Source organism: Chenopodium album, chromosome 15 (genome assembly GCF_948465745.1).
Source record: "Chenopodium album chromosome 15, dcCheAlbu1.1, whole genome shotgun sequence".
Lineage (NCBI taxonomy): Eukaryota > Viridiplantae > Streptophyta > Magnoliopsida > Caryophyllales > Amaranthaceae > Chenopodium > Chenopodium album.
Genome location: NC_137848.1, coordinates 9,373,098 through 9,393,968, shown reverse-complemented (window position 1 = coordinate 9,393,968; position 20,871 = coordinate 9,373,098). Strand labels below are relative to the sequence as shown.

Genomic DNA, 20,871 nt, shown 5'->3' with positions numbered 1-20,871 from the left:
AGGCAAATACATCCGCATTTTCTCACAACAGACTGATCAGGTGACATCTCATGTCGATATCCATGTCGGACCCAACCTTTACTGTCCGACTCGGATCACCCGGTTGGAGTTCGACCTGCACCGTTTCTCCTCCTAGAGACGTCCTTGGCGCAGTTTCCGGCCTTGCATCAAAATTCTCCATAGACAAGTCCCGCACAGTTGCTTCTCTTTCCCTTTTTGGATTGCTTGGTATCTGGCCTTTCTGTAGTGGATTTTTCAAAGCCGTCACATAATTCGCCATCACTTGCCTACCGTGTACCTTTTCTACCTTTCCCAAATTTGACACATAGGCAATGGTTAGATGGTAGGTTGATACCACTGCCTGTATGTCATGAATTACTGGTCTTCCAATAATACCATTATATGCTGACGACACATCCACCACTAGAAATTCGGTCATGACATCTCTAACGGCCACTCCATCTCCAAATCTATCCGGGAGAACTATACTTTCCTCCGGCCTCACTGTTGAACCATTAAACCCAATCACAGGATAAGATACCGGTGTTAAATACTGCCTCCCTATCATCAGTTCGTTAAACGCTTGTATGAAAAAGACATTAGCTGAGCTGCCTCCATCCACCAAGACTCTTTTAACATCAGCCCCATTGATTGTTGTTATCAGCACCAAGGGGTCATCATGCGGGAAAACTATTCCCCTCGCATCTTCCTTTGTGAACACCACATCAGGTATTTCAGCCGATCGGGGGTGACTATCAACATCCAGGGCATTCACTATATGTCGGTGTTCTGACAGGTGCTTTTGTGCTCCACTTATCGTCCCTCGGTGCACTGGTCCACCAGTTATCACATCCACTTTCTTTCCAATCGACGAGGGTGATTTCCCATCATCCCCTTGCTGATTTATTTGCCCCTGCCTTTCCGGAATTCCTTCTATTTGCTGACGTTCCAGCTGCCAATACGGTGGTGGCTGACTTCCCCCCACATGCAGTCGGTACTGAGCCAAATGACCCTTTCTTATCAACTCTTCAATATTATCTTTCAGTTGTGTGCAATCTTCAGTATAGTGCCCAACATCTCGGTGGAACATACAATACTTCTTTGCATCCCTTCTTTTTGCCTTCACAGGTGTGGGTCTCACCCATCCTTCTCGGTTCTGATTAACAGAAAATATTGCAACCCTTGGCGTATTCAATGGGGTGTACGAACTGTATCGCATAGGTGCCTTGGCACCTTTAGTTTCCTGCCAACTTCCTCCTCCCCTCATTGGGGCCGGATTCCTCGGCCTTCCTCCTCCTGAAGATCCTCCTTCCGATATTGGTTGAGCCCTATCGGGCGAACCAACTCGACTGCTTGTTTTCATCAACTCTTCACTCTTTATGTAATCATGAGCTTTATTAAAAGCTGCTGCCAGTGTCGGCAAATTCTTTCTGGTCAAGTATCTCTTAAACTCTGAGTCATTAAGGCCATTCATCAATGCCATCACCGCTATCTCTTGTTGCAATTTCGGGATTGTATTTGCCTCATTGTTAAACCTCCTAATGTAGTCCCTTAGAGACTCATCTGCTTTCTGCCCGATGGCCATTAGCTCTCTCGAAGTTCTCTGTCGTACACTATTGCTGATATACTACCCCACAAACATTTCGGTTAACTTCTCAAAGCTATCAACCGTTCCATTCCCAAGATTATTAAACTAATCTGCCGCTGCCCTGGTTAGGGTGGTGGGAAAGACCTTGCACCAAACGGCATCCGAGTTGGTATACAGGATCATATGCCCCTTGTATGAGGTTATATATCTACTTGGATCTCCCCTTCCATCATACCGACATGTCGGCATTTTGATCTTCTCCATAGGCTGATCCAAGACACTCTACGCAAACGGTGATGCCCTTAACTGGACCACTGTCCGCACCATATCCTGCCTTACAATCTGCGAACCTCCCCCGCCGATGAACTCTTGTACTGGCAGCATGACCTGAGGACTGAATCTCAGACTCCACGGAGTCACTTGCGTTCTTACCGGCGATTCCTCCTGCTGGCGTCTCTGCGAACTAACAGCTTGGTTGAACTAGTTGCCAAGATTTGCAATCGGCACCCCTCCTCCATCTTAGGCTGCCTCAGCTTCTTTCCTTTTCTTACACATTGCGCACATCACCCTTGCTGCCATCTCCAGATCCTTCGGGGTGAATTCAGCCATAGGGTCAGGGACCCCCCTTGTCTGTCCTTCTGGGGTTAACGGCATGTTAAACCGATTACCCTCCAGAGTATGGGTCTCATCCTGAATCACAACTTCCGGATCCGGTATGCTTGACCCTACTGTTATCCTCTGATTTACAACTTTACAGGTTACCGGAGTGTTTTGATTTTCAGCCCTTTTTTTTTTTAGAGAATGTTAGGTTCTTAGGCGATAGAAGCAATTACTTAGCTCCCCTCCTTCTAGCGCCAAATTGTTCCTACCAGGATCCGACAACCCGATTCCAAGATCCAAAGCCCAAGCTTAAAACCCGTTGAGCTCCTATCGTCCAGACGAGAACCTACACAAGGAACAGAGATTAGCTAACCTCGGGGTGGCTCCGGGGATAACCACTCCGATGATAAAGTCAGAAAGTGTCTAAGAAGATAAGAAGAAAATAGAGAGAGAGAGAGAGAGAGAGAGAGAGAGAGAGAGAGAGAGAGAGAGAGAGTAATCAATATCCCCTTATTATGGGTAAAACTTTGATTATTTATAACCCTACTAGATGACAGGTGGCTGCATGGCATGCAATCCCAAGTGTCCATTTGCTGCTGCCACGTGCCGATCGTTGTCGGGCCGACATGTCTGCCTTTTACCTAAGTGCCGATATGGTTCTAAATTGCTACGGATCAATCGGCCTATTACGTTCAGTCGGCCCGTTTTCCATATCTTCCCATACACAAGCTACACCATATCATGTCTCCAACATAACACCCTCAAAAATTCGTGGTTGTGATGTGCATCACGGTGAACTAGGCAAGCCTGGCTCTATTATTCTCTGAAATTATACTTTCGGTATGTAATTGTTAACATTAAATTAAAATTATGTCGTTTTAACAATTATATGGACCTTGCTAGTTATCTTCTTCATAGACTAATTTACTCCCTAGTCTTTTTATTTGTTGAAGATATAATATAATGTCATTCTTTGAAGTAGGTTGTGCATTTGCTTCATATACGTAGTGTTTATGAAGGAGCACACGAAATTTGTACCAATGTTTTTTTTTTTTTTGCATTTTCAATGGAGGTTAAAATTGACTACTAATAATATAAAATATGAATGTGGAGTACTGTAAAATAATTCGGATAGAGTATACAAAAAATATCATTTTAATTAGTTACAATAAAAAAAATGAATAAAAAAATTCAATTAACAATTACATATAATCTCATTATTAAATATTTGACATGTGACAAAATCATTAATGAATAACTCCCTCCCTTTCATAATATTGACATATTTAAACTTTTTTTTTTTGACAAAAATTGACACATTTAAACTTAATATACATGTCGATGAACTAATTAGACCTTAAATATATATAGATGGTAAGAAGCGTGTTACGAAGGTGCTAGTGGAAGCAATTGATGAAAAGAACAAATTAGTGAGATTCAAAACCTTAGAGGGAGATCTTCTAAATGAGTTTAAGAGCTTCATTGTGATTCTAGAAGTAATTCCAAAGGATCAAATAAGTGCGGTCAATTGGACGATTTGAGATCGAGAAGATACACAAGGAAGGAAACTACCCTACAAAAGTAATGGACCATCGTATTGAAGTCACCCGAGACATCGAGGCCCATCACCTCAAAGCATGATCAGCTCAGCAGCCGGTAGGGCGCGCGCATCTACTTAATTAAGAGTGCGCAATGAATGTGTGTATGAACGGTATATGATGTGTGTAGGACCTTATATATAATGGTATGCAATTAACTTCCGTTGTTTATTTTTGCTGTTTTTGCACGTGTTCAGCAATAATATAAAAGAAGTTATTATGAATAATAAGTTGGTGATAATTTATGATGTGATATAATTTAATCAAGGACCTTATAAATGCAATACTAACTTTATCAACTTTTTATTAGCTAGATAGTAGACAGTGTAGACAGTAAAGAACATGTATATGTCTAACGATAGTTGTGATTTTTCTTTAACATTTACCTAAAAGGTGATTTCGTCGTAGCATATACTTGTATGTGCAAAGTTGGACAACCGACCACATCCTCTAAGATTAGCACATCGTTGGACGTTGGCATTGTATGTGCGCTCACCGTAAAATCAGATGGAGTGATTAATTGAACTAGACTAATATAATGAAGAAAAAAAATGTATATTATACTTCTATATAACATTGATGCGTAATTCCACACATGGAGACGCTATTGCGATGATTGAGATAGATCGAACAAAACTAACACATCATGATCAGTCTTTCTTAGAAAATTGTCATCAAGTTATGGTTCGTAAATTTTTTGTAATTAGATGATTAAACTAACACCAAATCGAAAATTTTAATAACACTAGCTTATGCTAGGCTAGACTAGCCTAGAGTACTAGACCAAACCCGAGTTTGATAAATTTACGCCAAAGCACTTTATATGGCTGAATATATAGAACATAAGTTTAACTAGTCAGCCGATGCATCATGACGTGTATAACGTGTCACTAACTCTAACTTAGATCACAAAAAAAGTTAACTATCTTTTTTTATTGATAGCAATATTAAGTTAATATCTATTTTTTAAAAATCCAATTATTAAGCGAAATTAGTTCAATAATCATTTTTAAAAACATGATATCTTCCATTCATCAATAACTTTTAATTAGGTGAAATACAGTTTATTCTCATCATACATAACTTTTATAAAACACATACATGTATTTCATAAATAAAAAAAAAAAAAAAAAAAAAAAAAAAAAAAAAAAAAAAAATTTAGAATTATGTCTCCCAAAAAGATAAGTCTATCAAGATAGCGTAAGTAGTATGCAGTGAGCCATGCCGATCGCTAGAAAAACTATTTCTCAATCTCATGCATTGTTGACCTAAATTATTCTTGATTTTACTCTCATAACTCAAAGGCAATCCTATTCGCTCTTGATTTGACTCTGATCATTAACTCCATGCAATCAATTCAATCTACCACCTACACTATCTTAAATGGTTTGTTTATTAATTAATTAGTGAACACTTGCAACTAAAGGGGGACATTGCAGATAAAAAATTGAATTGAGATGGAGGGAATAAGATATGACTACGGTTATGTTCAATTCACATAATCTCGTATGAATTGTTCTAGTTTGATTTTATCTAATTTTTAAATTTAAACAAACTTCAACCTAATAATTTGTATACTAAGGTAAAAGAATACCAGCAATAAGGCTATACATAGTGCTATACATAATCATTATTAAATAGAGTTCTTTAAATGGAACAAAGTTGGGAATTCATGAAAAAATCATGCGCAAATCGTTGTTGTAATTAGGAGTGTTCAAAACTCTATCTGAACCGGTAGGGTTGAGAAATTTATTTTTCCGATCTTCGCTCCGGCCCAGTATAATACGGTAAAAAACCCTATATATCCGGACCAATTTTTTTGCTTAAAATTATGCATAAAAACTTCCTAAAAACTTAAATAATGATTAAGATTATCCTTAATAAGCTTAGAAGACTTTAATTGTATGAGCTATTTTGTACTAAATATACATAAAAGACGTGAAAATATTCTTTTTCCTTTATTTTTTTTGAGTCTTCCATAAAATTATTGAAAGAATTTTTTTTATAAAAAATTTGAAAATCGGTCCAAAGCGGTCTGGTATGGATCTTGGACCGATTTTTTCGGTCGGATTCGGGTTCGGTCCAAACTTAATCGATCTGGTTTTCAGTCTTAGAAATTCGGGTTCGGTCCAAACTTAATCGGTCTAGTTTTCAGTCTTTGAAATTGAAATTTTCAATCTTTGGTCTGATTCGAGTCGATCCGCTCTTCGACCAATGACCAACCCTATCTAGTTGTAATTATTGTTTATCTATCTTTAATAATCATTTCTTTTGTAGCTTCTTATACATAGCCCGTCTTTTATCATATTCCAAAAGATATATTATTAATTAATAATTTCCATTTAATTTTTTCTATCATATAAGCTAAGGCATTGGGTTGTGGTATCCCAAATTCCCAACTCGGCTGCCTTTAGTCCGCGCTGAACCAGGTGCTCCACTCTTTCTTTTGCGATTAAAAAATCAATTATTCAATTCAACAAAAAAAGGAAATTAAAGATCAATCAATCATAAAAGAATTTTTTTATAAAATAGCAATCAGCTACTTGAAAATACGTCCAAAAATAAATTAATTACATTATTTTATTTATTTTTGTGATCAATAAAATTATTCAATTTATTTATTTATTTTTGTCAATCAATACAATCAATCGATTTATTTATTTTTGTCAATCAAATCAATCAATCAATTTATCAATTCAAAATAAGAGAGTAGGGCTATATTTTAGTAAAATTTTAAAATAAAAATTGTACGGAGTATTAGATAGTTAAAATCTATACCTTTTGAAATTATTTCATGCATCTCATGACTATAGTGCTAGTTTAATTATAATTTATGTTTTTTAAAAACAATATTACTCCCTCTCTTTTTTTAAGGGTTACACTTACAAAATGCACCCCCTTTTTTTTTTTGTAGCGTTACACTTAATTATACTTTTGGGAAACTACTACATTTTCATATTGTATATTTCTACTCTCTTATGGTCCCACTCAAATCCACCACTACTTTTTAATTATAATATATTTCTTTCGTTCTCACATGTCTTTACTTTTTAATAAAATAAATATCATTCACATAAATTCCTTAATTGTGATCACCGTCTTTTGTGATACACGTATATGTTCGTTAGGAAAAATATAGTCATGTGCAATCTTGTAAAATTTGTCAAGATATATATATACTTTTAAACGTCATTTGGTAGATGTATGAAATTAATTCTTGTGAGAATTTCTAAAGCATGGAAAGTTAATTTCTATACGAAATTCCTAAAATTACAATATTGTGTTCGGTTGTCAACTTATCATGTAAAAATTTGTAAATCATAGGAATTTTGAATGATCAAGGGTGAGGTTATTGAATAACTTCTCATGTTTTATGAAAAATTGTAAATCACGTGAATCATATATGACTTCCTCCATTTTTACTTTTTAAATATTAATGTCAACCACACAGCATGGCCAAAAGAAAATTCATTGAAAATATGAGTGCCTGTGAAAATTAAGGGCAACCAAACAAAACCTTAAAATTTAACTTTTAATAATTATTACATAAATCCCTACCTTATAAAAAGTACAAGATTACTCTTATGAATATTGTTATGCCAATTATGCCCTTCAAAATGTGTATTTACATATATACCCTCATTAATGTGTATAAGTTTGTGTAATGAATAGTGTTTGGACAATTATACCATTTAGACTATTTATTCACTCTCATTAATAATGATCACTTGTAAAAAAAAAAAAATTATTAAGAATAGTGCATGGAATAGTGCATGGAATTTATACCTCTTAATATATTTGTTTATATATTTTTCTCATTAATAAGTTGTCAAGAACTAAATTTGTGATGTAAGGTTATCGAAAGAGATTATGGATATGACTAGCTATTGTGCGCGCGTTAGCTGCCCTAATATAATTAAAAATACTAACAGTGTAAAATGTGCATCAACAATGGTGAAAATCTCAACATTTTAATCAAAAAATACCTAAGGTGGTGTGAATTTGTTACTTTTGTAGTAGTGAAAAACCACTATATAAATGTAATGATTTTTTTTTATCCAATTACAATAAGAAATTATTCTGTAGCTATTTTAACCCTAAATGAATATGGAGTACAGTAGCATAATTAATGTGGTCGACAAAGGAAGATATCCAACCCTACATATGATGATAGAAAACAGTTGTGGCTGCATCATAGAATTAAAATTACGTATAGGCCTTTTAAAGATACACTTTTGATGCGCTTATAAAAGGGGCATCTAGCACAACTACTTGATCACCACATCCATTTTTTTTTTGGCTCTACTCTACTCTCTCAAAAATGGGCATCAAAGGGAAATTGGAAGTTGAAGTTGATATAAAATGTCATGGTGATATTTTTCATGAAATTTTTAGCACAAGGCCTCACCATGTTGCCGATATGTCTCCCTCAAATATTCATGCTTGTGAGGTTCACGACGGTGCATTTGGCAAGCCTGGCTCTATCATTAACTGGAACTATACTCTCGGTAATTTTCAAAATCCATTATTATCTTAGGGTTAGGCATAATCTATACGTCTCCCCCCCCCCAATTATTATTATAATAGGGAAATTTTGACTTTTACCACCTCCAAAAAAACCACTTATTTGCTTTTACCACCTACATAAAAAAAAGAGTTTAATTTACCACCACATAAAAAAAATAAAAGTTGGCTTTTACCACTAATCACCTCCAACTAACGGATTCTGTCCATAAATCCGTTAGTGGGGCCTATCATGTATACGTGCCATCATATTATTGGGTAAAATTTTTAAAAAAATTAAAAAAAATTTTAAAAATTTTAAAAAATAAAATAAAAACCCAATCACCAACTGACTCCCAGTCACCGTCGGGCCGACTATTAGCCCCGCCGCTGGACTTGCTACCAGCCACATCGCCGGACCGTCTACCAACCCTCCGCCATACTAGCTACCATCCCCACCACCAACTAGCCACACCGCAACCACCACCACACAATGCACCAGCCACAACCATGGATTCCGACCCCCTTTCTACCAATTTTCGACCTCAAAGCCCTAGCCACCGAATTCCGACTACCCATAAAGCTCCCTCTGACCGAATTCCGATCACTCCTAAACCCTAGCCACCACCAAATTTCTCATTCTTAAAACCCTAGCCAACACCAAATTCCGACCCCTCTCTAGCCCCACTCAAAATTCCGACAATCGAGGTGAGTTGATTTCGTTGCCGGGTGGTTAACATGGAAGATCGGGGAAGATGAAGAGGAAACATCAAAAAGGTGGGTCCTACTAACGGATTCATGGACGGAATCCGTTAGTTGGTGATGAAATCCAATTTTTGGAAATTTTGTTGGTGGTAAAATAAAACTTTTTTTTATGTAGGTGGTAAAAGTAAATAAGTGGTATTTTGGAGGTGATAAAAGTCAAAATATCCTTATAATAATCATAGTTGAAAGGCTCGGCCAATAACAAAATTCAAATGAAACCTAATATTTTGAAAAATCACGTTCACATGAATCAATCTTAATAACAATATGTGGTTCCATTAAATTATTGCAGATGGAAAAAAATGTGTAGCAAAGGAGTTAGTGGAAGTAATCGACGAAGAGAACAAGCTAGTGAGATTCAAAATCATCGAAGGAGATCTTCTAAAGGAGTTTAAGTCCTTCACTCTCACAGTCCAAGTGATTCCAATGGGTGACATAACCGGAGTGAAATGGACTGCCGAGTTTGAGACAATTGATGATAAAGGACACTATCCTACCAAATTAATCGATTTTTGCATTACAGTCTCTAGAGATATCGAGGCTCATCACCTTAAAGATGACAAGTGATCGGTTAGCTCGATCAGCTCCTACGTTGGAAGTATTGATCGACGGCCTAGGGAGCAAATAACAACGTATATATAGCCGTGTGTCGTATGTTATCGTTGTTGTATACAATAATATGTTTACATGAATGTGTGAAATGTACCGGTACAATATGATGTGCTACATACAAAGCTGTCATCTATCTAGCAAATATTCTTTGTCGTTTTATCTTTTGTTGGGATTACTTTGGTGGTTGTTGTTGTTTCGATTTATGTTACAATATGGTGTGCTACGTTACAATGTTTTTTTTTTTTTTTTGACGTTACAATGTTATTGTTGTTGTTGTTTCGATTTATGTTACAATATGGTGTGCTACGTTACGATGTTGTTGTTGTTGTTTTGATCGATGTTACAATATGGTGTGCTACAATTTATGAATATTGTATGATTTGTGAGTTTACTATAGGTGTTTCGTGGAATGGATCAAAGATAGAATTGAAGAACAAAAATCTATATCTATCTATACTTAGTATTTAAAAATACAAACCACAATCACTCACATACATGTTACATGTCATCACAAATCACTTACATGCCACATGTCACTTGTCTCTTAATATTTCCTTTTTATATTTTCTTTTTAATATATTTTTTTTCAAAAAAAAAATTTAATGTTCAGCTCTTTATGCATTCCATAACTTGCAAATTTAAGTAAGAAATTGAAATGTTTCATTTCCACCATAATAAAATAAAGTAATAGTTTTTTCATATCCTAAACTTAATAAGTAATATGAGTATTTTTTTAAAAAAAAATGTTGAACTCAATAGTGCACATTACATAAATGTACGAAGTATAATGTAAGTTTTTCATCTCCTAAACTTAAAATATAACTTTAAATAATAATTACTATGTCATTTTTTTTCCCTATAGTTCCATCCTCACTATTTTTTTTCTTTTTTTTTATTAATGAACTTAATATTTTACTTTTATATTCTCTTTGTTAGCCATGTATCATTTAAAAAAACAACAAAAACATAGGGAGTACAAAACAACACTGATGCATACAACACAAATAAGCAACACATTACAAAAAAAATAATCTAAGTAATAGCCCGTGCATCGAACGGGCCAAAAGGCTAGTCATTGTTAATACATTAAAAAGCGGAGTTAAATAACGATATATGCAATACTTTTTTTTTTTTTAAATCATAAGCTCAATCATACATTCATAATAAAAAAAAAATGTTCACGGTTTCCTCAAAAAAAAATTTCACAGAGCACAACAAGCTAACAATAGTATTAAAGGGGTTACATACTCTGGTTAGTAGGGGGTGGATGAGATTGAATCTCTGTATTCTACTTGAAAGTAAGGGGTGGATGAGATTAAACCCGTAATCTTTGTGTCACGTTAACTCTAATATCATGTTAAAAGATCAACTAAACTAAAAGTTTAATTTAATTAACCCGATGGTTGAGCCCAAGTTAGAATCGGTTTGTATATTCGATAATTTTATATGTATACTTGAATATTCTTAATGATTGATGTGTATTTGTAAGCTTAAGGAGCCAAGATGTTACAACCTAGCTAACAACCTATACATTGATTGGTGGTATCTTTAAAAATATACTACAAATTTTTTTTTTTATTTTTTTGGAGGAAATACTAGGATTAATAATTAAAAATGAATTAACTGGAAATTGTACAATAGTCAGCCTTAATTTTTATTTTTATTTTTATTTTAAAAAAAAATCAAGTAACAAAACAAATGATCAAGCCAATTAATCACATAAAGAGTTTTAAGAACAACACAACTCAAAATATACAATCCATTTTAATTCTAAGTGATTTAATTAGGAATTTATACTATATGGCCACGATAATTTTGCATGACTTAAAATCTAAAGGGAGTGAAACTCACTGTATTGAGAAGGGAGAGTTAGTAAAAAGGTTAACAATCAATGGAGTCAAATTTTAGATGAAAGCATAAAATGCATAAGTTATAACATTGATAAAAATAAAATATTTTAACTTTTGGACGGCGACATCATATGATTTGTCCATATGTCAATATTTCATGTTTCCCTAGCCTTTCCCATCCTAAAAAAAAATAATCAATTATTGAGAACCCAATTGATTTGGTTGGTATTTGGTTTGATCGATTAGCCCTTATTTAAAATATACTAGAAGAAAAAAAAAATCTTCAAAGTCAAACAAACATATTATTGTAAAATGTTAATAAATTTTTTCTAACAGCATTAATAAATTATAGCCATATCATAAAATATTATTACGGAGTATATTCGTGTGTGTATGAATCTATATATATAGAAGAGGCATTTAGTAGTCATTGAATTACTCACCGAATTAATTATATTTTTCTGCATCTATAAAATGGGAATTAAAGGAAAATTAGAAGTTGAAGTTGATATTAATTGTCATGGTGATATATTGCATGAGATAATTACCATAAGGCCGCACCATGTCACGGAAATGTCACCTGCACATATTCATGGATGTGATGGCACGATGGTGAATTCGGCAGGCCTGGCTCTATTATTTTCTGGAATTATACCCTCGGTAATTATTTTACAAAATTAATGTTTTTTTTAGTAAATTTTACAAAATTATTAATTAATCACAATTATGTTTTATTTATCTCCCAACCCATCTTATTGTTTAAGAAGCAATTTACTAGCTTCCATTTTTTTTTTTTTTTTTGAATTTTTGACAAATTAGTACAGTATTTAATTTACTTTTGAATTGAACCAAATTAAGCACAACTAACATTCCTAGGTTTTTTTTATGGTTTTTTTGTGTTAATATTAGTTGAAAAGGGTTGGATAGCAAAATTATATGAAACCTAGCTAGCTATTCTTTATTTAATTTAAACCCAAGTTTATGTAATTAATTAGTACATATAAATCGATCTAAATGTTCGTTGTCCATGGCTCTCGGACTGCAGATGGTAAACAATGCGTTGCGAAGGAGCTATTGGAAGAAGTAGATGAGGTGAAGAGGTTAGCATTCTTAGCAAGGTACAAAGTCATAGAAGGAGATGTTTTAAATGAGTTCAAGAGCTTGACTGTTGTAGTCCAAGTTATTCCAAAGGATGAAAAAACTGGGGTGAAATGGACCGTTGAGTTTGAGAAATTACATGATGAAGGGCATTACCCTACCAAATTTGTTGATTTTTTTATTGGAGTAACCAAAGATATTGAGGCACATCATCTTAAATAAGATTTCTAGATTGATGGAGAAGAATAATTGAGCATCTTCTAAATCAATTTATTTGAATTATGAATGGGTGTACTATTTACGTTATGTATTGTAAAATATGGTTTGTTGATGAAATAGAATCATTTGGTCAAGGAATACTACTCAATCAACACCACATGATTATGTTGGTTTATCGATTGATTTTAACAACCGCCTTTAATAAAATCACTAGTTTGGAGCCCGGGCGATACCCCATGTTATGTTTAAATACAAAATGAAAAAAATTACCTTGAGTTTTGTTTTTGTTTTTTTTTTTTTTTTTTTGAAAGAACCTTGAGTTAAAAATATTTTGGAACCAATACCTTAAATTTAAATAATAAAATAAATATGGTAAAATTAATTGGGGATAGAAAGAGAGTTGCAGTAGTATTTGTTTTACAATTAAGTAGGGAATTACTTATATAATATTTAATGAAAAGTTACAATTTATATATGAATGTTATTAAGTAATAAAGTGATCCATTAATAGTGGTAATGAAAAGTTGGGAATTTCAAGGGATGTAATGGTTCAAATCTAATCCAAATAGTATTGTATTGTCATGTCATTATCTATGTGGCGTTATGTCATAAATGTTATGATGACGAAATATGACACGTGTCATCAACATGTTAATCCCTTAGGTTTTAATAATATTATTATAAATAAATTATAGATTATAGATTTAGGTATAATATGGAAACAATTCGATATGTTCCTTAAAAGTATGGCAAATAAACACTATATATATATATATATATATATATATATATATATATATATATATAGTAATTAATGGGCCAAGGTTTAGGCCCTTGTTTAGGTTGTACACAAACACCTTACACAGTAATATGAATCAATGATTCACATTCTTGACACATATAATAGACATATATTACAACTCATTATAATTGATTTAGTTTAAGTTTTGTTGAATAAAATACATCAATTATTCTCATATACGGGGTGGTAGTTAGCATTAATAAAAGCTATATTTCGAAACTGATTTTAAAAATTTGATTTATATGATTGTTGTTCATTTTATTTTATCAAAAAAAAAAGTATAGGAAAAAATTGGCTAAAGAAAATCAAATTGATTTAAAAGTAAAGAAACAAGAATGAAATTAGTTCAAAAAGTTGCAATACTAGGAAGATCAAAGATGTCATTTTGGAACAAAAACAGAATACTCACTTGATTATTGATGTAATTTTAAATTACCGGTTTATCTAACATGTTTTCATGGACAGGTGTTAAGAATAAAAATAAAAAGTTTTGACAACTTCTCTATTAAAAAAAGGTAAATGCCATAATATGTCAATTATTATTAACAAGGATCTTGTAATACATCTTATTGTATACCCATGAACATACGACTTTAATCCCTTAATTTATAGAATGAAGATGAATGAATGATATTCATTAGAGTGATAAAGAACTTGTCAATATTGCCAAAAGTTTGAGGGGAGGATCTCCAAATAAAATAAGGGCCTTCTGACTTTGTCTTGTAGTTGACTTTTAAATGATGGCTCTTTGTTCATGTAAAAGGGTCAAATGGCCCAAAATTATATTGTCGAGGGATATATTTAGCTGCATCATTTAGCACAACATTTATTTCTCGACAAAATTGATTGCTTCGAAAATGGGCATAAAAGGGAAATTAGAAGTTGAAGTTGATTTCAATTGTCATGAAGATGTATTGCACGAAATAATTAATGTCAAGCCACACCATATTTCGGACATATCACCCTCAAATATTAATAGTTGTGATGTGCATGAAGGTGAATTTGGCAAGTCCGACTCTATCATTGTCTGGAATTATACCCTCCGTAATTCTTTTTGTTGGACTTAATGACTTTGATGATGACACAACCTTACTTACTTACATACTAATAAAGGCTTGATTGTTTAAGTGTGTGATCAGTGCAAAGACTAGGAGAATTAAGTGTCGAGCAAAGATACCATGAGGAACAGGAAGGCCAGAAACAAAGTTATCCAAAAAGAAGAGTTCCCTCACAGGAACTGGCATTTCAGAAATGAAGACTTGAGAAGAGAAGGTTCCCTCAGGGAACAGAAGCTTCAGAGAAGAAGCATCACCAGAGAAGAGAAGTTCCTTACAAGGAACAGAAGCCTCGGAGTAGAAGCTTCATCAGAGAAACATGAAGACTAAATATTTTATATATTTTAGGATTTATGTAAGTATAAGGAAGTTAGTTACACTCGAAAATTCTGTGTGGAATTGGTCTTAGGATAAAAAATTGTGCATGCTAGTTTTTAGGAAAACTGTTGATATTTAAATGTTTATCTTTTCTTTAATTAAAAAGATTTTATTTTCTTTTCTTTTTCTGATTTTCGGAAAATGATTTTTAACAAAAATAAAATCTTTCACGTTTTCTCTAAACTTGCGGCCTACTCTCCCATGTTCTTCTTCTAGACATGGTCTTGCACATTGAGGAGTTCATGGTCCCTTAATTTTAGGGACATGATCTTCTTAGTGGGTTGGAGTAGTGGCGTTGTGGATTTGCTGCACAAAGAAGTTTTTCCTAAACGAATTTTGGTCTATAAATAGCTGTTGATTTCTGTTGGAAAAACTCACCCTTGCTCACATAAGTTTTCAAGCTTCAAATCGAGTCAAGTGTCAATTCCACACAAGCTCATTAGAGTGTTCTTAATGTTCTTATACTAGAGTTTGTTTTTCTTTCGAGTTGTAATTGGGGAATGGGGAAGTTCGAATGAACGTTTGTGTATGAGAAAGAGAAGAGAGAGAGAGAAGAGAAAGAGAAGAGAAAGAGAAGAGAGAATAGAGAAGTGAGAAGAGAGAAAGAGAAGAGAAGAGTAACAAGTTGGGTGACTTGTTCCTCAGGGTCTCAAGTTCGTAGAGGAACTTGAGTTTGAGTCTTTAGCTTGTAATAGGATCATTTGCCCTATTATAGTGAAGATTCTTTTCCCAAAATCCCAAGTGGTCGTGGTTTTTCTCCTTGTTAGGGCCAAGGAGTTTTCCACGTAAAATCTCTCTTGCATTCTTTAGTTCCTTTAGTTAATCTCTCAGTTCCTTTAGCTTACTTAGTTTTAATTCCGCAAAAAGTTTGGCTAAACTCTCATACTACAATTCAACCCCCCCTTCTTGTAGTATTCATTGAAACAACACTTTTACACCTCTAATAATTACAATTATGTTGGTACTTATCATTTAGATTATTCCTAAACATTGATCTTGTTCATGGATTTATTTTTAGTCCATGATTTTTAAAAAGGAAAATTTTTAAATTACCACCCAAAAATGTATCTATTTTCAAAATAATCACCCATTTAATTTTTATTTTTTTTTTACCACCCCTTAAATTAAAAAAACTACTCAGATTACCACCCATTTCAAAATTTCGGTGGATTTCCGTTACATGGACCCACTCAACGGCTATGTCTACGCATTACAATCAGCCATGTCTTCACTCCACCTCCCTCTTAAACCAGTTTATTGAGTACAAGTATTAGAATATATGATAATATATTCTTGTATATATCTCTTTTTTATATTAGTTAAGTGTATATTTAGGATTTATCCTAACCTAGTTTGTTACCTTAATTATAGCATTAGATTGCTATTGTATTTTGTATATAAACTTTACACAGCTAATGAAATGATCCAACGATCAAATCACTTTCATGGTATCAGTAGCGTTTCGATCCTAATCACGACCCATCTTCTTCTCCTGTTCTCCATCTTCTTCCCCTGTTCTTTCGCTGCAACATTCCATGGCTGACAATCCCAAATATCACCCTGCTTTGGCAAACACTAATGTCAAATCCCTTATCCCGATCACTTTGGATGCCAACCAAGGCATGTATCACTCTTGGGCCGCCCTCTTCAAGGTGTTGTGTACGGTTCACGACCTTACAGCGCACATCATCCCTCCTACGGAAGCCACTGAACTCGAAGCATATGAGAAATCCAAGAAGGCAGACTTGGCTTTTTGGAGAAGACTCGATGCCGCGGTCCTTAATTGGATATACTGTTCCATCTCTTCCGATCTTCTTACTACCATCCTTCTCAAGGATGACACAACTCAAGGTGCCTGGACTCGCCTAGAATTTATGTTCCAGGACAATAAGGCATCACGGGCATCCCATCTCGAACAAGAACTTGTTGACCTTGATTTCGAGAATTTTTCCTCAATTGATGGCTATTGCAATCACATCAAATCCCTTGCCGATCGTCTTATGGATGTTGATGCTCCGATTCCCGATACCTGTCTCATTCTCAAGCTCACAGCTAGACTCCCTGAGGCATATGCCGGCACGGTCGATTTCATTCAAAATCAAGAGCCGCTGCCATCATTCGAAAGCTGCCGATCCCGTTTGAAATTAGCCGAACGCACTATCAAAAATCGTCTGGCTAAAGAAGGGGGGGCCACCAGCCGTTCTCCGACTGCTCTCTTCTCCGGCCAGCAACCGTCCGAGTCGTCTGTGAACTCTTCACGGTCGAACAAGAAGACCAGCAATTCAAAGAAGTCTGCCTCTAAGTCTTCGAATAAGCCGCGCAATTTTAGCCCAGCCCAGCAGCAATCCGGCCCAATGCAACAACAGTGGCAGTTTCAGCAGGCTCCATGGCTTGCACCCTGGGCTCCGTATTGGGCTAATCCTCCATGCCCATACCCAGCCCAGTCTTAGGCTCCAAGGCCAGCATCTTCTTCAACAGGGTCACAGCCTGGTGGGCCTGGTATCTTAGGCCATGCTCCGCAAGCTTACCATGCCACGGATAATGGTCCTAATCCGACTCCGACGCACATTGAAGCTGCAATGCAGATGCTAGCTAATCTAAATCGCCCGGATAATAATTATTATATGGATACTGGAGCAACATCTCATATGACGGCCGACCAAGGTATTCTTTCCTCCTATATTAATTCGAGCATTAAAAATCATAACATTGTTGTTGGTAGTGGTGATTTAATTCCAATTATTGGTCATGGTAGTGCTACTTTGCCTTCCTCGTACCCTCCATTTACCCTTAACCATGTCTTACATGCTCCCAAATTAATAAAGAACTTGATATCCGTCCGTAAATTCACAACTAACAATATGGTTTCTATTGCTTTTGATCCTTATGGATTTTCTGTGACTGATTTACAGACAGGAGCCCACCTAATGAGATGTGACAGTTCCGGTGACCTATATCCAATCTCTCCGCCTAATCAAGCCAACCCTTCAGTCCACCATTCTAATTTTACTACTCTCTCTTCCGATCTATGGCATAATCGACTTGGACACCCGGGAGATGTTGTTCTTAGATCCTTATGTAGTAAAAATTTTATTGAATGTAATAAGGCTTGTAATTCTTTTTGTTCTTCGTGTCCATTAGGGAAACATGTTAAGTTACCTTTTTATGATTCTATGTCGCACACTGCTTTACCTTTTGATATAATTCATAGTGATCTATGAACTTCTCCTGTTGTTAGTTCTTCTGGTCATTGTTATTATCTCTTATTTCTTTATGATTACAGCAAATTCTTATGGACTTATCCAATTGCGAAAAAATCCCAAGTCAAACATCTTTTTCAATCTTTTCACAAAATAGTCCAAACTCAATTTGAACGTAACATTAAGACTTTTCAATGTGATAATGGCACCGAGTATGTTAATGGAACTCTTAAAGATTTTTTTGATAAACATGGCATGCTCTATCGTCTCTCTTGTCCTCACACATCTCCTCAAAATGGTAAAGCTAAACGCCACATAAAAGCCATCAATAATATTATTCGGACCCTTCTTGCACATGCATCATTGCCCCTTTCTTTTTGGCACCATGCATTATCTATGGCCACCTATCTCCTCAACATTTTACCAACTAAAGTCTTAGGTTATAACTCTCCAACACAAGTTTTATACCAACGTGATCCAATCTATTCGGCATTACGTGTCTTTGGTTGTCTATGTTTTCCACTCTTTCCGTCTACCACCATAAATAAATTGCAAGACCGGTCCACTCCTTGTGTCTATCTTGGCCTCGTACCTAATCATCGTGGTTCGAAGTGCTATAATCTATCAAATGGAAAAATCATCATTTGTAGGCATGTGAAGTTTATTGAAAACGAATTTCCATTCTCAAAAGGTTCACAAACCGAAATTAGATGATTATGATTTCTTGGACTACTCTCCACCAAATCACATTCCCCATATGCGCACCACTAAACCTCACCCACCTTCATCTCCAGTCCAGCCCACATCTCCAGCTGGGCCACCTCCCTCTCCAATCCAGCCCGCATCTCCACCTGGGCCGAATCCCACTCACATTCAGCCTACGCTCCCTAATAGTCCACAGTCAGTTCGGTCCACTCCTTCTCCTGGACCGACTGATCAGTCCTCTTTTGGGTCGGCTGGTAACTCCAACCCAACTCCACCATCTTCTGTCACCCATTCGCAAGTGGGCTCCCCACATCCTGGAGCCCAGTACACCCCTCTCCTTACTCCCCCTCTATGTGACAGCCCACTCTTCACTTCCTCACGAACTGAAGATCACTCTCATCCCATGACTGCCAGCACCACACCGTCTGCCACCGCCAGCAGCCATGCCCTACCTCGGCCACCTTTCCGCAAGAAACCGCACCTCACCCGATGACCACTAGAGCTAAGGACGACATTATTAAGCCCAACCCAAAGTATTTTTCCAACCTAAACACTGTAGACACCCAAATGTGTCTCCCCAAAACCAAACCCAGTGATGAATACCTTTTGCGTCGAATGAGGTTAAAGTGTGAAAGGTCAAGTGTTGTGGTTGGTTTTTATTTAAATTCATTCTTCGAAAACAACTCTATTTTATGAAAAACAGCCAATCCAGTTTAGTTTGGTCCACGACAAGGGTCCAATAATAGTGTAGTTGGATGGAGCTTGTAAAGAGCTTTCCAATGATATATTATAAGCCCAATTTCGATGAATAATGAGGAAGTTATGGCCAAAACACTAAACTGGGCCCGGTTTGATCTTTACATGCGGCCCAATGATCTAGGGGAGGGCCCAATGTTAATTATTATTTCTAAAGTTATTAGAACTTTATAGTATTCTAGAATTCTCTAGAAGGTTCTCTTTAATCCTAATAAGATTAGAATTAATAATTAGAGTTTGATAAAGTTATATTTGGAATAAAATATTATTTTATGAAAGATACGATTTCGGTTTTCATACGGACTTTACAATTCGATTTTAATTGATAAGTGGACTCCGTGTTTGAAAGCGCGTAGGAATCCAGGCTGTCGCCAAATGACAGGCTTGTCGCCACGCGACAGACCCTGTCGCCTGGCGACAAGGTCGGTTTGCAGCGACAGCGTGGAGTTTTATTCCTTATCAAATTCTACTTATTTCCGGACTGTTTTCTTATAAATAAGGTTCTAAACCTCCGTTTTTAATCATCTACAATCTACAATCATCAATTCTCATCATCAACAATCATCATCTCTCTAAAGCTAGAAGCTTTCTCTCTCTCTTTTTCTAAACCTTCCCTCTTACAAAATTCCGCATTCACGAGATCTAGAAACACCTAGCCAATTTCAAAGTTGCCTTCGCCCTAGACGTGAAAGGTTATAATTTCTGAGGGTTTGGTCCCTAATCTCTATTTCAATTATTTGATTTAATTGTTTAATTTTATATTTTCCTTAAAGTTACTAACGCGTGTATTTTGTTATTAGAAAGAGGTACGAGGCATCGAAGTAAGTACTTTAATTGTTTAATTGATATTATGATATAGAAATCATGCTTAGATTGTTATTTTGGTTCCTAGTATCATGATTAGGATGCTTTCCTTAGTAGGATATTTAAGGTGATTTGCTTATATCAATTATGATTCCTGCGATGCTTCCTATTTTCTTTCCTAATAGCATGTTAGTACCATGTTAGGTTTAAAGCTTTGATCTTTAATGCTTAGTGACATGCTAGGGTTTGTTATTAATCTTGTTAGTATCATGCCTAGGATCTTGCTATTAATATTATGCTTTAACATGATTATGATAATTATGATTTTAATTGTTATG

At 35.3% G+C, this 20,871-nt stretch overlaps 2 protein-coding genes and 1 pseudogene across 2 annotated transcripts; 2 read left to right on the top strand and 1 right to left on the bottom strand.

Moving 5' to 3' along the window:
* Positions 1 to 22: 22 nt before the first annotated feature.
* On the bottom strand, positions 23 to 1,585 carry LOC145580753 (uncharacterized). Its single transcript, XM_081637865.1, has one exon. The coding sequence runs from the start codon at positions 1,583 to 1,585 to the stop codon at positions 23 to 25; it is 1,563 nt and encodes a 520-aa protein (XP_081493991.1).
* A 6,497-nt stretch (positions 1,586 to 8,082) lies between these two features.
* LOC145581832 (MLP-like protein 31) lies at positions 8,083 to 9,641 on the top strand. The gene is made up of 2 exons (XM_081638861.1): positions 8,083 to 8,294; positions 9,347 to 9,641. The coding sequence occupies exons 1-2, from the start codon at positions 8,108 to 8,110 to the stop codon at positions 9,619 to 9,621; spliced, it is 462 nt and encodes a 153-aa protein (XP_081494987.1). The 5' UTR covers positions 8,083 to 8,107; the 3' UTR covers positions 9,622 to 9,641.
* A 2,349-nt stretch (positions 9,642 to 11,990) lies between these two features.
* On the top strand, positions 11,991 to 12,836 carry LOC145581831 (MLP-like protein 31; annotated as a pseudogene).
* Positions 12,837 to 20,871: the final 8,035 nt, after the last annotated feature.

Bases quoted from the DNA above. Each gene is read 5' to 3' on its own strand.
- LOC145580753 (XM_081637865.1), bottom strand. From the start codon at position 1,585: ATGGCCATCGGGCAGAAAGCAGATGAGTCTCTAAGGGACTACATTAGG.
- LOC145581832 (XM_081638861.1), top strand. From the start codon at position 8,108: ATGGGCATCAAAGGGAAATTGGAAGTTGAAGTTGATATAAAATGTCAT. The intron at 8,295-9,346 runs GTAATTTTCAAA...AAATTATTGCAG, and splicing joins TAACTGGAACTATACTCTCG to ATGGAAAAAAATGTGTAGCA.